General features: G+C 52.8%; 5 protein-coding genes across 5 annotated transcripts; 4 read left to right on the top strand and 1 right to left on the bottom strand.

Annotated features, from left to right (window-relative positions):
* Positions 1-119: 119 nt before the first annotated feature.
* On the top strand, positions 120-5,215 carry BP01DRAFT_316628 (uncharacterized protein). Its single transcript, XM_025572594.1, has 5 exons — positions 120-554; positions 609-897; positions 968-3,805; positions 3,855-4,508; positions 4,559-5,215. Exons 1-5 carry the CDS (start codon positions 513-515, stop codon positions 5,188-5,190), a joined length of 4,455 nt encoding a protein of 1,484 aa, XP_025432546.1. The 5' UTR covers positions 120-512; the 3' UTR covers positions 5,191-5,215.
* Positions 5,216-6,390: 1,175 nt separating this feature from the next.
* BP01DRAFT_397056 (uncharacterized protein) lies at positions 6,391-7,584 on the top strand (the record flags this gene model as incomplete). Its single annotated transcript, XM_025578495.1, has 1 exon — positions 6,391-7,584. One exon carries the CDS (start codon positions 6,391-6,393, stop codon positions 7,582-7,584), a length of 1,194 nt encoding a protein of 397 aa, XP_025432545.1.
* A 935-nt stretch (positions 7,585-8,519) lies between these two features.
* On the top strand, positions 8,520-9,725 carry BP01DRAFT_17390 (pre-rRNA processing protein). The gene has a single exon (XM_025570800.1). The coding sequence runs from the start codon at positions 8,653-8,655 to the stop codon at positions 9,241-9,243; it is 591 nt and encodes a 196-aa protein (XP_025432544.1). The 5' UTR covers positions 8,520-8,652; the 3' UTR covers positions 9,244-9,725.
* On the bottom strand, positions 9,645-12,046 carry BP01DRAFT_294059 (translation termination factor GTPase eRF3; the record flags this gene model as incomplete). The annotated part of the gene is made up of 5 exons (XM_025571753.1): positions 9,645-9,710; positions 9,773-9,934; positions 9,987-10,472; positions 10,534-10,586; positions 10,648-12,046. 5 exons carry the CDS (start codon positions 12,044-12,046, stop codon positions 9,645-9,647), a joined length of 2,166 nt encoding a protein of 721 aa, XP_025432543.1.
* Positions 12,047-12,460: 414 nt separating this feature from the next.
* BP01DRAFT_316619 (RanGTP-binding protein) lies at positions 12,461-14,919 on the top strand (the record flags this gene model as incomplete). Its single annotated transcript, XM_025572593.1, has 6 exons — positions 12,461-12,551; positions 12,604-12,635; positions 12,695-12,752; positions 12,820-12,888; positions 12,953-12,987; positions 13,040-14,919. Coding segments are annotated over exons 1-6 (2,094 nt in total), but the record flags the coding sequence as incomplete, so codon positions are not given.
* Between the last annotated feature and the right edge of the window lie 140 nt (positions 14,920-15,059).

Here is a 15,059-nt window from a genome sequence, read left to right as displayed (position 1 = left end):
GATAGCTGGGAGAGGGATGAGTCAGCGGGCTGTGATTGGCTGGGGCGGGCCGAACCAAGCTCCGTTGGATTAATAGGAGGGAAGTGGATTCTGGGGGAAATCCATCCATCCATCCATCAGCCGGCCATTTCGCCTCTTCGGGAATGCTGTTGCTGATATCCTCGATTCCATCCATCCACTCCTTAGTTCTTGTATCTCTCCCTTCTTCTTCTTCTTCCTCCTGCTGCTGCCTGATGGCGTGGCCTCTTTGACCCCTCTGAACCTTCTATATATACACGCCGCTAGCACCCCTTTGCTCTTTGCTATCACTTTCGTCGCGAAACTTTCATACTCCCGAAAAGCGATGGCTTCAGGAAGTTGATTTATTATTTACTGACTGCCAAGAAAAAAAAAAAAAAGTTCCATGTCTTCGCGCTGAGATATGACCATATGGAGATGCGCTCCCGGAGATGAATTTTGTATCGCCAGTGGAAGCGTTCCTGTATTTATCCAAAGGAGCTTTTAATTAAATCATGGACTTTCCAGGCGGATCCGTCACCAACATACGCGTCATTGTAAGTTTACTGCCCGCAAAGCAACACCCAGCTTCAGTCTGACCCGGTCTATAGGATGGATTCTCCCAAATCTATTGGAGAATATATACGGAAGAGCCTGGTATAATACATATTCCAGGCGAAGCTCCCGCAAATGGTTATACCATTTTGAAACATCTCAGCCGCCTCAAAGATCTCGAGCTTCGGCTGAGGAACCTGGACTGTCTGGTCTCAAGTTATCCTCGAAGACTATGCCTTTGGGTCTTCTCTCCTACCCCGGGATTTGAATCCCTAGCCTCGGTGGCCGCGAATCAGGGTAAAGACGACTCGGGGAGGCTGCTTGTCGGCGCTACTACTTTGAAAGGTACGTGGGTATCCTTCGCAAAGCGCCAAGGTAATTTGTGTTAGTCGCAGGAAGAGCTGACTTCATAAAGTCTCGTCTTCCGGAAGCGTTTCCTCGTCAGATTTGGTTAAGAACCTTTCGGCGGAGCCTCAAAATGCGGCGGGTGCAGCCAGGCCGCAAAGACCCAATGCGCCAACCCCATTCGTCACAATTTATGCTTCTTTCATCTCAGCTCTAATGGGGATTCTAAGCTTGCAATTGATACAGCAGACAGCCGCAATTCCACTCGGGTCTCGGACTCTCCTCACCTTAGATGAAAGAGGTCTCGATGGGGCCGCGGGCTTTGGCGACGAAAGCCTCGCTTTTGCCCCGTCGCTCACTACGCTTCAAGTCCAACTGATAGCTGCTGGAAAACTTACCGTGGCTTTGCAAACCGCACCACAACCGGGGCTTCTCAGATTATGCAATCCCGAAGACGATCTTACACAAACTCTCGACATTGCACCCGGCACAGATCTATGGCTTTCTCCCAGTGGGTCGATTGCCAGACTGGTGACGACTCAGCCAGCTCAGAAGACGGGCTCTTCTCCTTATCCCTACAGTGCAGGCGGCATGGGCTCGGAAAGGTCGGACCCAGTGAACCGCAAACAGTGGATGGCGAATGTACTGGGCTGGCTGACCAATTTTGGGCTCCCAGTAAGTGGCATTGGTGAAGATTCCTGGGTGGAGGTCGAAGTTTGGGAACCGTTCTACTCGAGGCTGGCTGGGGAGACATGGCGGCCTAACGATGGAGGCTTATCAACGCTACCCCTCAAGCGAATCCTTTGGCCAGCTATATACTGCTTCAGAAGAACAAAATCGGCATTTTCAGACTCCTATGGTGAAATGGAAAGCGTTTATGCTGTCATTGATGACCCTCTAGAATTTGCAGAGAAGTGGAGCGTATTAGAGAAACCCAATCTTAACGAACCGAGCCCAAAGCCTCCATCTGTGGCTCAAGAAGCAGAAAGCAAGGATCAAGATGCGCCCACACCCATTACGACTGATATGCCCGAAGGACTCGAAAGCCTATCTAGGGCCTCGCAGTATCCAGACCTACAGACTGCAAGCCTTGTATACCCGACGCCACCAGATGGAGCCACGACGGCAGGATTAAATCCTACTACAGTCTCCTCGGATGCATTCTCCGAAGATATATTCAGCAGCTCTACCTTCCCTCAACCGACCCGACAGATGTCTTTTAGCCAGCCACACAGTAGGAATCGCTCTGGTACGGACGTGACAATGGGTTTTGGGCCTTCGGCAGGACTTGCCGTTGGATCCGGGCTGTACGATACGAACGACGATGATGATCTGTTTGGCGACATGAATGAAAGAGACTTTGGAGCCAAAGGAATCACAGATGCAGACTTCAGTTTCTTCGATGACCCAGGGTTCGACCGCATGGCCGAAGTCGGTCATGCAAATGCTCTTCCTGAGTCGCCGAACTTTGTTGAGACAGGCCAACTCGAGGTACAACCTACACCGGTTGAGCACAACTATCCTAATTTGATGGCGGAAGCTATTGATGGACAAATCTTTGAGCCTGATGTAGAACAAATGGATGTCACGACGGAGGCTCCGGCTGAATCACCGCCGCATGCACGAGACATGTCTCTGCCATCGCCTCAGGAAGACAATGCAGGCACCATAAGTCCTCCACTCAGTCCGGTAGAGGTCAAGAAATTTCTTTTCCCCGAAACGAAATCTGAGAGTCATCCAACACCTGAGAAGGGGCATATGCCAGGGTATTACAATCCCATACATTTCAAGCAGGGCATATCTAGCTGGGATCAGAAATACAGCACTGAGGGCAAGTTCTGGTTCACAATGCGTGACAAGGACGTCTCTGATGATGTTATCCCTACGAAAAGTGATATTCCAACCATTGGCCTCCTGCGTCGCAAAACAAAGTCTAAGAACAGCGCGGGTGGGAAACAGTCTGATGATATCGGCAGTCCGCCAAGCGTTACGCTGCAGAAAGTCTCGTCAGACTCCGATACAAGTGACGCTGAAAGCATTGACAGCGAAGAGGAGAGCGGGTCGGAAAGCGGGTTGTCACCAGCTACAGACCCTTCGCGCAAAAGGAAACGTAGCCGTTCTAATTCTGGGAGCTCGTCGGCTCTGTCCCCAGAAAAGACCTCCATCAACGTGGAGCAAGACACAACACAACGTCCCGAAGATTCGGTCTTCTTAGGAAACTTCCTATCGACATTCTCCGACTGGTCCTTGACCGGCTACTTCACATTCCCCTCAAGTCAAACATTACCTGTCCTTCTTCAGAAAGACGTGCAAGTTCAAATTGCTCAGATTCTGGTCGACCAAGTCACGCAATCTTCTCTGAACCATAAGTACGACGGGTCCATTGGTCGACCCGGCTGTGGGAATGAAGCGCACTCTCCCCACAATGTTGACGACGAATCATTCATGGGTGGCATAGAAAGGCTCGATTTGAATACCTTTGTCTCCTTGCAGGATACTACGGCACTTTCGCCTGCCACCCAAGCTCGACAACCTGCGCAGCGGAGAGAAACCAGCAAGGGCACCATCTCTCGTCTTGGTCCACCACATCTACGCGTCTGCCGCGGTAAAGACTTTCTGGAGACACTGCCACCAGCGATCCCATTCTGGGAGACGTTCGGATTAGGACCGGCTCATGGTCAGAAAGATATACTTGCTTATTGCATCCATCCTCATACGGCCGCAGCAGCTGCCGATTCCTTCTTGGATCGTCTTGGCTTGGTGTATTCGGGTTGCAACTTCGGTAACCATGATCGAGGGGATGGATGTAACTTTTTCGACCGTGGTCTGGGCTCGTGGGACATTAGTTGGTCACATACGCGCTATTCATCTACCATGCAATCCCTGAAGACTATATGCGAAGAATTAGGTACGTTGGTCCTTCCTGGATCTCTAGTCTTAGCACTGACGTGGACAAGGATCGGCTTTGACAAAAAGTCCACCCGGCAAGGAGAACAATCTAGTTGTCTATATAGTCAACCCCTTCGCTCATGCTGCTGCTTTGGTCGATATCTGTTCGGCCTTCTGGAGTCTGTTTCAGAGATATGTGGCTGATACTGACAAGCAACAGGCACGACAACTGAATGAGCTTGTCCTGCAGATTATCCCCATTGATTTTCTCGTGTCGAATGACTCCTTAATTGTTCCTCCTCAGGCAGAGTATTTGAATTTGGCTTTGGAGGTCTACAGCCGGTGCCCACCAAAATTGCCTCATTCTAGCCAGGTCAATGGCGCTCCTCCAATGCTTCTCGCGGAGCCACTCCCGAAGATCATCAATTTCAAACTCTCGTCCGAAAAGACTTCTCCGCTACAAGAAGGGAAATGTCTCCATGTTGCATGCTCCCGAAGCCAAGACCAGAGGTGGATGAGTGTGGCCTGGTCCGATAACACCGGCGCTTTGCAGCAAACAATGTCTTATTGTCTCCGCTTCCGGAATTCGTCGGCGGTCCGAAGTATTGCAGAAGTTCGCAATGAAATATGGTGCGCAACGAAGGACATCATGGACAGAAGCCAGGCGCGCTGGCGGGTTATTGTCGCCAATACGGATCCCGTGGACCAGGAGGAGGTTGACAGTGAGTTGTGCCGCCGCGGTTTCTTCTCATGGTGACTGACACAATTTTAGCCTGGACAAACTTTGCAGAGCAGTACAACAAATCCAGGTCGACAAGTCTGGACTTGACAATTTTATGTGTTGGTACCACTGCCGAACTCACCCTCGAGCCACCGTTCTTGCCCATGCCAATGAGCGCAGTCAATCCTCTTGCATCAGCCACACCCATTGCCACGCCGAATCCCAGCATCTCTTCTCCCGACCAAATCAGCACTGCACCCACCCCTCCCAGCGGTGCGAATGCACCTTTGAACGCTCCCACACCGACAGAGACCAATCCTGAGATTGAGTCCGAATCCCTGCTCATGGATATATGCGATGAAACATGGGGGGTTGTTCTGTCCCATCGTCTCAACAGCTCGATGCACCAGACCGAGTACCGACCCGCGCTGGCGAGCGGATATCTCCTCCGCAGGCGAGGCTCTACCGACGGGGACGGCGTATATACTATGGCTGCGAACATCATATATACAAGGCGGCCTCCGGGGACGTATGACAGCCTTCTCCGAGAGATTCTGGGCATGTACCGTGATCTCGCGACCCTGGCTCGGGCCCGAGGCACTCGGGCGGTGCAGCATGGCACCTTACCTTGGCACCTTGCGACCGTAGTCAAGGCGCAATCACTGTTGAGTTATGTTCTGTGATGTTCTTATTATGTTCGATTAGTTTATTATACCATGTAGCGGCGGGTGTGAAGATACGGCGCATGGTGTTTTGTTTATGCAATTAGATCACTATTTTGAATTACTTGGACATTTGTCTATGGTTCTCTTAACTTTTGTTCATCGAGCGAGATTTCCTGTACTGCTAGCCAGCGGGTTTTATCTCTATTGAGCTGACTTCCATGTTGGATTGGTCATTTCGCCCTTAGCAAGGCGTTTCGGCTCCTTATTACTTTGCCCGCCCTCTGAAGATCGAACGAATAAAGATCGAACGAATAATACGTAGGGGTAATGGATGTCGTCCGATCAATGAACAGAAGAGAGCTGCTCTCTGGGATTGACTCCGGACCTTTCGTAGAGTGTTTCCTACGGCACTATTACTCAGTGATTGACGGTCACTACATACATCAATCCGCGGAGAGTTGAAGTTCCATACTACATGCAAAGTATGTTACTTTGTATACATATCTTGCAGAAGACTTTTTCGACTTTGGTGCAACACTCGTGAGTAATATGTTGTGGTTACGAAGCTCTCTTGGCCCATTTCCCATACACCAGCTTACTAGCTATCTTGATCCTTTCAGGGCAGAGAAACTGGTATAAGGTCGATAGTAGATAGATCTGCCGGAGTCTGCCCGTCTGTGTATAATGCTCTTTGAATGCAACCTCCACCGATTCTTTCAGTCTCGTAGACTTCTTGGGAAATTTGAACCTTTCCCAGCAAGCACGAATGCAAAACTCCACATATTCTTTCAGTCTCGCAGGTCTCTTGGGAGGTTTCGAGATGTCCCTCGCACGCCCTTTGAATGGACAATCGGCATAGTCTTTTAATCTCGCAGGTTTCTTGAGAAATTTCCGTCCTTTCCAGGACGCCTTCTGAAAGGAATCCCATGCATTCTTTCAGTCTCGCACGCTCCATGAGAGATTTCAATTCAACCCCCGACTCCCACGGGGGACCTCCATCACCTCCTCTGATACATTGAATCCTTCGGAACTGAAAATGGCAATGGCATCACAGTTATATATTTCCCTCAGCATCAGATCCCAATACTCTCTCCTCCTCAACCAACCCCCTCTGCCATCCTGCGTTGCCCAACACTGATTCGACACACAGACACTCTGCTCTTGACCAACAAATCTCCATTGGATCCTTGGTGCCATACACCCCCCCACCAAAAGAAAATGCAATCGCTCATGTCAAGGATGATGACAGGGTCCCCATCGTGGTCCCCGCCTTCACCAGCGATGTTCAATCCCATGATCCCAACGGCATCCCCAGCTCCCCCACCCGAGCCCGACGAGCATAGCAGCCACAGCAGCATGCGCTTCCAACGCAGCACCTTCACCTGGCAGGAGAAAATGGCGCGCAGCATGCACCTCAGCCCGTACCGGCTGTACGACCACTACAAGTCCATAAGCGACATCGGCAACCCCCTTGTCGTCGTCTGCAGTCACTGCACCGAGCCGGTCTTCCACGATGTCTCCATGGTCGAGCAGCATGTCGAGAACGAGTGTGTCAACAGCGAGGAGGTGAACCCGGTGCGCGAGCACCTCCGGCTGCTCGACGACGACGGTATCCCCGGAATCGTCGTGTGCAATCATTGTGATATGCTGATTCCGCACGAGTTCGTCGCGATGAAGAGCCATCTCGAGGACCGGTGTCTCGGATTGAGCTGGTTGTACGTCCACTTTGATAAGCATAGGCGTCGTGGTGGTGGTGGTGATGATGAAGATGAAGAGTTGGCCAACTCGATGGTCACTTGCTGTCATTGTGGGTGGACTATGGTTGAAGCCCTCCCGGTGATGATAGCGCATATCAGGGGCGTCTGCAATGGGAAGAACCCTCAGGTCAGTCGCGCCCGAAAGGCCGCTGCCCCGGAAGTTGTTCCCAACGCTGGGGGTCACGCCAGTCGCAATGACTCCAACCACCAGCACCACAACAACGATGTCATTGACAATGATGACCACAACAACAACAACGGTAAGAACAGCAGCGACATCAAGACCATCGCGAAAAAAGAAAAAGAAAAAGAAGAAGGAAAGAGAAAAGGAAAAAGCCAGAAACAGCCAAAATCCATCCGCTCATGCATCAGATGCGACCATCCGGTGAACTCCGGCAGTGTGGCAGCCATGCTGCAGCACCTGGGCCAGTGTGATTACGCCCGCTGGGAGTCGACGCCCAAGGCGACGGCTGTCCGGGACCGATACTTCCAGGTCGTGAAGAAAGGAGGGAAAGTTGACACTGTGGAGTGCTGGCATTGTGGCAACCGCTTGAAGAATTACCCTCCGACTCTTGTCCGACATACGGTGATTTCCTGCCAGGGAATGGTACAATCGATGCCTGGAGACGAATATGTCACTGACGATTCCGAGTAAGTCTTGCAATTCCAAACATATGTTAGTGGGTTCACCTGGCACTTCAATGCAATCTTCTCTCTTGGGACGTTTGGATGGAGTATTGATCGGCTTGTTATTCAGACTGCTTTCTCTTTTATATTACGCCGAAAAATAAGAATCTAAATATTGAAACAAAAAATAATATAAAAAATCAAAAATGATAATGTTTGACCGATTCCACTATACAAGACAGTAAGCCCTAGGACTATTTTTATCATATCGTTAATTAGATGTATTTAGCACGCAAGTCATTCCGTTTATCAACAACTCATAAGTTTAATCACGAATCCACAGGAATGCTAAAGACACACCAGCTGAATAAGTTTGCTGCTTGTTTGTTGGAGGTTGAAGTTGACTTCAACGAACATATACTCCATGCGAATCTGCTGCTTCTCATCTTGGTATCCTTTTTCTGTACTCCGTATGCATCAGAGATGGACCTGGGAGCCAGCCTTCAATCAGAGAGTGTCAGTAGAGCTAAATTCCATTCAGAATAAAATCAAATGTCTAGAATGCACTACTTAGGGAGGCAGGCCATTATTACTCCGCATTATGCTATCGCAAACGGGCCCAAGTCACATGACCGCTTATCTTCTAATCAGCCCGATAGACAATCACTATCGAAGGAGAAGAAAAAAAAAAAAATTCAAGCTATCCCAGTACATACAATACACACGCCAGCGCTGCCTCCTTCATAGTGCCAATAATTTTCTACCGTTTTCTCGATCAATTGAGTCTCAGTGTGCTTGCACCACCGACTCGTACTATAGCTCTGAAACATCCCTCACCTATTGCTCTAATTCTTCCTTCTTTTCCCCCACGGTACTACTCAGTTTCCTCTCCCGGGAGACTAGACAGCGACAGCCCCGCTATCCGCCGCAACCACAACAACAGTGTCCGTCTCAGCACAACAGAATTCAGACTCTCGCTCACCTCGCGCAAACACCTCACCTCACCTCGCCCTTTCTCCTACCTTGCGCGCACTCAGACCTAATATTCAATCACCCTCTTAATCACGTCCCCCCTCTCCCCGGGCGAAACGCATAAATGGCCACCAACACCAACCCCACCGCTCCCCCCGAGGGAACCAACTATCTCGACCTCGGCATCACGCTGGCACTCAACAACTGGCCGGCCCTGACACTTGCCGTGCAATCCAACTGGGGCGGGCCGACCTCGTCCGACAAGCGGGACTGGCTGTGTGGCGCGATCTCCGAGATGCTGGCGGAGCGGCCGGAGACGGACTCGTACGATCTCGAGGACGTGCTGGTGCAGGTGATGACGGACGAGTTCGATGTGGACGTGGACGACGAGAGCGCGGCGGCGGTCGCGGATCAGATCATGGAGCTGAAGGCGCAGACGGAGCGCGGTGAGTACGCCACCATTCAGCAGATGTGGGAGGTGTATCAGCGGAAAGGTGGTGCGCAGGGAGCTGTCGCGGGGATTCAGAGGGGTGCGGCGGCGGATGGGGATAGTGATGATGATGAGGATGATGAAGATGAAGATGAGGAGGATGGCATGGATGTGGATATGGAGGATGCGACGGCGCCTGCGTTGGTGCGCGCGCCCAGGGAAAAGGCCGAGCCGGAGGTGGATGAGGATGGGTTTACGACGGTTGTGTCTAAGAAGCGCCGGTGATCTGGGATTCTGGATTCCTTCTTTTCTCTTTGGTCCTTGATGAGTTCGCTTCTTCGAGCTGTATGCATTCCGATTCCCCCCTTTGACATAGATAAATACACTGCCATGGTTTACTCTCCTGGACTCTTTTTGTCATGTGTATATGAAGCAATGCTGGACATGGCGGGATTTATAGCGCGTTTGAGTCGCTTTTGATCGACATGGGAGCGACAAATGGAATAGATATTCAGCAAGAAAGGAAAAATGACATTCATCATCATCAGCCAACGTTACTCTTGTCTTGGTCGAGCCCGTTCCCGCCCAGGCCACCCTACATGTGCTGAGCCCGACAAATCTTTTGCTGTTGGCTGCGGTAAGAGCTACTGGGAGTTATGATGCCGACAAGCCGATTATTTGCGCATTTACTCGGCAACAACCTCGTCGTTCTCAATCAGCTTGGTAATCATACCAATGGCGATGGTTTGTCCCTGAGTGTGTCTGTTAGTGATGGCCTCCCTTTCAACTATGCTCAAGGGGCTTCGCTGCTTACCTGGTCACGCAGAGTGAAACGTCCCATCTGCTCAGAGTAGGAGAAAGGTTCACAGCACACGTATCCCGCCGTCGACGTAACATCAACACGGGCAATCACCGTCATTCCCTTGCTTGCGAATGCTGGCGCTTTCTTGCTGCGGCGTCCAGTGCCGGGTTCAAGCTGCGAAGGCGGATATTAGCGGAGAATGATAATGGGTGTCTGGGCAACATACCTTGTGCAAGAGTGCGGCAATGGTGACTTCTTCAACAGCGGAGTGCACGTGCATCACGCAGTTGTAACCGGCAGAAAGAATGCCCTTGAGCTCAAGCAACTTGATCTTGGCTTCGAAGGAATGCACGGAGTGGACCAGACGCCTGGGAGAGCACAGCACGAAACCGGGAAGAAGATCTTCTTCCTCAACACCGCGGAGACGCATGCGGACTTGCTCACCGCAACTGCCAGTGACGATCTCGTCCTCAGTCTCACCATACAGAGCAGCAACTTCCACCTTGGCGCCACCGGGAACAACAACCAAGTTGTGGTTCTTCTTGACAATTCCAGAGTCGATTTTACCTTCAACCATGGTGCCCATGTCTCTGTACTTCGCGCTAATGGCCATCATGAAAGGTGCATTCAGCTTTCTAGGAGGGAGCTCCATTTCACTGAGGAACTCCAACAAAGACGGTCCGTCATACCAAGGGCAAACGTCGTTGGTGACCTATATGGACAAATTAGGACATGTGTATGGACTTTGGTGATGTTGATGATCTAATGCTTACCCGGTCCTTGATGTTAACCATTGTCTGCGCACTGATCGGCATGAAGGTCAAGTCTGCATTTGTCTGTTAGTATGATAGGCCCTTGCAACATCGGAAGATAGTGTGTGGTCTAACCTGTCTTTGCGTAACCCAGTGCTTCCAAGTACTTAGCAACCTTTGTAGTGCAAACCTTGTAACGGTCCTGGCTCCACTCGACTGTAGGGTCATCCATCTTGTTGACAGCAATGACCAGCTTGCGTACACCGGTGTTTCTGGCGAGCAAAGCGTGCTCACGGGTTTGACCACCCTTCTCGAATCCGGTCTCGTATTCACCCTTACGGGCAGAGATAACGAGAACACCGACATCAGCCTGCGTAGCGCCTCCAATCATGTGGTGGACATAGGCCTTGTGGCCAGGAGCGTCCAGAATACTGAAGTTTCTCGTGATGGAAGGATCGGATTTCTTGGTGATTTCGAAGTGAGCGCGGCCGACCTCGACGGTCTTACCCTTAGCACGCTCCTCGGGGTTCAGATCAAGAGCCCAGGAAAGGTACCAGGTCTCACGACCAGCTTCCTTGGCATCTCTCTTGTACTTGTCCAGAGTACGCTCATCGACCATACCAGTGGCGACAAGAATACAACCTCCCAAGGTGGATTTGCCGGCATCGACGTGGCCGATGAATACCACGTTAACGTGTTCCTTCTTCTCAAGCTCACCGTACAGTTCGTTCAAGGTGGCCTCGTCGACATCGGCCTTTTGCTCCTGGGCGACAGCATCGGCATGGCGAGCAGCCTTGACAACCTCTGCTCTAGAGGGACTGGAGCGGCCAGGAGAGGAGCGGCCAGAGGCGGGCGCAGGAGAGGACTTGCCGCTAGCAGCAGCCTTAGCCTCCGCCTTCTTCTCAGTCTTCTCAATAGCCTTGGAAGCCGTCACCTTGGCGGCGGCATCAGCGGCGGCAGAACCCTTAACATCGCCGGGGGTGGCCGTGCCCGAAGCTGCGGGACTGGGAGATGCGGATGTGCTGCCGATGGAGAGGACCTTCGTTTTGGGAGCATTTGGCGAGTCGCTGGCACCGCTGACGCTGAGAACCTTAGCCTTAGGCTCGGCGCCAATGCTCAAAACCTTAGCGGTCTTAGGAGCAGCAGGCTTGGGTTCAGCGGCGGGCTTGGGTTGTTGCTGAGGCTGTTGGGACTGCTGGGGCTGCTGCTGGTAGCCACCGTACTGTTGCTGCTGGTTGTAGTATTGGTTGTAGCCGCCGGGCTGCTGAGCATAGGCTCCGTACTGGCCTCCGTATTGAGCGTAGGGCTGCTGCTGTTGGTATCCGTACTGCTGGCCGTACTGAGGATATCCACCGTAGGCCTGCTGACCGGGCACAAAGGCGGCGGCGCCGGGCGTGAACGAAGCAGCGCCAGGGGTGAACGTCGAGCCTTGGTAGTTAAACTGTTGCTGGCGACGACCGTTGTTGTTGAGGTTCACACCTTCGGTCTGTCTGGAGAGTTCATCCTCCCAGGATTCGGGAGTCTGGTTGGCCATGATGTCGAACGCTGGAGAAACCGCCAAAAGAGCAAACAACTCAGAAAAGGACCCAGAAGATTCGGAGAAAAGGTCTGGGAGAGAGAAATGAGGGGTGAAAGACAAGGTGAAAGAGCCAAGTGAGGGGCGTTTTTTCGCCGGAGCCCGATCGATTTTGCGCTGGCTGACTCAGCTGCCTTTCTTCCCCGCCTTCCGCGCGTGTTGCGTCTGCCGCGTCAAGATGTGGGATGTTTTGCACTGTTTGTTGCCGCTTCACTGACGCCGAACGATGAACGCTGAAGGCGGATTGCAAGCTCGTAGCAAGTGACAAGAGGGGGAAGAGGTTTAATTTCTACTTGTGTTTCTCCAATCTTTCAAACCAATCCAGAGACAGCGTGGGTGGTTCATCGCCGATAACTTAGCACCTCAGCCCCTACGGGCCAGTCGCATACAGCAGCTATCGCCGATCTACATCACTCTGCAGCTGCCACAGCTCTGAGGAAACATGGACGCTTTTCTGGCGAGGGTAAGCTTTGAGTGCCTGCATCGCATGGCTCTTGCACTCACAATAATTCTAGCTTACCCAGCAGGCAATGAATTATGCCATCCGGTATGACTCAATGATGCTTTGTCTGATCCTGTTGGGCAGCTCACTGAGTGGACGTACAGCTCGGGAATCGCCATAACTGCCAAATATGCCATCCGTCAGTCATCGCGGCTGCTCAAAGTCAGTAGGAATGCTCTCCGGCCAGAGTAGGCCTCTTTGAATATCTCTCGACTAACACGCCGTCAAGAATGTCGATAACTGCGAGGAAAGGGACGAGCTACTTACGCTGCAGCACCGCTTGGAAAGCAAGATCCAGGTAGGTCCCACCCTTATTCAACTGTCGCGTACGCTGAGAACAGTATGCTGAGGTGAAATGCTAGGTCATATCTCCTGCTATCGACATGATCGAGCTTATGTGAGTTTCCCATGTCTGGCGTCGTGATCAAACACATTCTGATTTCCCCCAGCGCTGCAAGAGGAAACACATCACTAGAATCAGCCGTGTCCCTCACCAAATCGTTAAGATGGGACATACAAGCGTTAGGCCAGCGACTAGCCAAGGCGGCAACATCTGAAGAATTGTATGCCAGAGGAGCGAACCCCAACCACGACCGCTCGCAACAACAAATAGAGATTCAAAATATCATCCGAGACATCAAGAAACTGCTTGTCCGAATTGAAGACGCAGTGCCGCTGATGAACCTGGCCATCACGACTTCGGGTGCTAAGCTTTCGACCAACCTTCCATCCACCGTATCGCCCTCTCGGTTGCTGCAGGCGAGCACGTTCCTAACAGCAGGTGATACCCAATACTCCATGTCTCCGTCTCATGCCGTGCAGATTGGTCCCACATTTACCTTATCGATGTACATGCTCTTCGCCAGCCATCTCCGCCCGCATGACGAGGAGGGTATGCGCGAGGCAACATGGAAAGAGGTCATGCACAAGGCCCGCTTGAAACTGCGTCGTGTACCCATGGACATGGCCACGCATCCACAGCATCCGCAAGCACGGCACATACGCCTTCCTGGAGACGCCAGAGTGGACGAATTCGCCTACCAGGTGCTCATCATCGAAGATCTCGACGACGGACGCGTGCACACATATGACGAAGACGAAGCGCAGCCCGAGAATTTCGAAGGAGTCCTCACCGCCGGACTGCGTGAGATCCTACCCATCCACCAGATCTCCAAGATCTTCTATGCCGACACCGGCAAGATCCTGAACATCAGCACCGAGGGGGAAACGAACAACCCTGTCCTCCTCCTCAAACGCGACATCAACGCCATCCCGCCACGCCGCATGCTGGAACGCGACGAATCGGAACTCGGCCACGTCTCTGACAGTGCGGAGGACGATAACGAGTCCGACGAGCCCGACGAGCTGCAAGCCCAACTCGACGCCCAGCTTAACCACTCCCACTCCCACGACTCCGACAACCACAACAACAATGAACCAACCTTCACCGAAGGCTCCATCCCGCCGATATGGCGCCTCCCCAAAGACCTCGACCCCGAATGGATCGCCTTCGAAGTCTACAACGAAGACGAAGCCTCCGACTCGGAGACGTCCGACACGGAAGACGATCCCACCTCCACTTCCGAAGCCATGGCGAACCTCTCCCTCAACCCCGCGCACAACTCCCCCGTGCCCACCCCTTCCTCTGCTACAACCGCATCCAGGCCCTCACACTCACCACCCCCGCAAACAACAACAAGCACTACCATGACCAACCCGCACTTCAACAACATCCGCACCTCACTCTCCCTCCTCGAGACCCTCCTCCGCCTGACCTCCCTCCAGCAATTCCAGCAGCAATCCCACCTCTCCATCAGCGACGAGCTCCTGAACTTCTTCCTCGAGGAGTCCTCGACCACCGGCGCCGGTGGCGACGAACACCACCGCCAGCGCCTGCGCGCCGACGCCCGCCGCCGCGTCGGCTGGGACCCCTACGACGAGAGCCCCGTGAAACGTCGCGGCGAGGACTACCAGTACGCCTACGACGAGGACCATCACCACCAAAACTACAGCTACAGCCATCGCGGCACCACCCCGCTGCGCTACGGCCGCGACGACGAATCCGAGTTCCCGTTCTCCCCTAGCGACCGCGTCCGCGGATACTATCTGCGCTCGCGTGAGGCGACGCCTGAGACGCCTCGGTCGGCTTCGTTGGGAGGCGTTGGCGGCGGCAGCGGCAGCGGCGGCGGGATGATGAGGCGTCAGCACCATGATAAACTGCGCGCGGGCGGGGGCTCGTCGTCGCTGCAGGTAGACGAGCGGTCGGGGCGGAGGGGGTCGCCACTCTCGCGACGGTCGACGCCTGTGCCGAGTGTGGAGGATGGCGAGCACTAGGTAGAGCTTGTTGTTATGAAGGGAGAATGAAGTCGGGTATCTATCGTCCAAGTACAGTACCGTACATTGTCCCGTCACGTAGTCTGGATGATGCATAAGTAGTAATGACCTACGTGGTAGTAAAGTCGTTTACAA

This window comes from Aspergillus saccharolyticus (assembly GCF_003184585.1).
Source record: "Aspergillus saccharolyticus JOP 1030-1 unplaced genomic scaffold BP01scaffold_10, whole genome shotgun sequence".
In the NCBI taxonomy this organism is placed as follows: domain Eukaryota; kingdom Fungi; phylum Ascomycota; class Eurotiomycetes; order Eurotiales; family Aspergillaceae; genus Aspergillus; species Aspergillus saccharolyticus.
Note: the sequence above shows the minus strand (reverse complement) of the source record. Positions and strands in the feature narration are given on the sequence as shown.

Bases quoted from the DNA above. Each gene is read 5' to 3' on its own strand.
- BP01DRAFT_316628 (XM_025572594.1), top strand. From the start codon at position 513: ATGGACTTTCCAGGCGGATCCGTCACCAACATACGCGTCATT. The intron at 555-608 runs GTAAGTTTACTG...CCCGGTCTATAG, and splicing joins TCACCAACATACGCGTCATT to GATGGATTCTCCCAAATCTA. The intron at 4,509-4,558 runs GTGAGTTGTGCC...ACACAATTTTAG, and splicing joins GGACCAGGAGGAGGTTGACA to CCTGGACAAACTTTGCAGAG.
- BP01DRAFT_17390 (XM_025570800.1), top strand. From the start codon at position 8,653: ATGGCCACCAACACCAACCCCACCGCTCCCCCCGAGGGAACCAACTAT.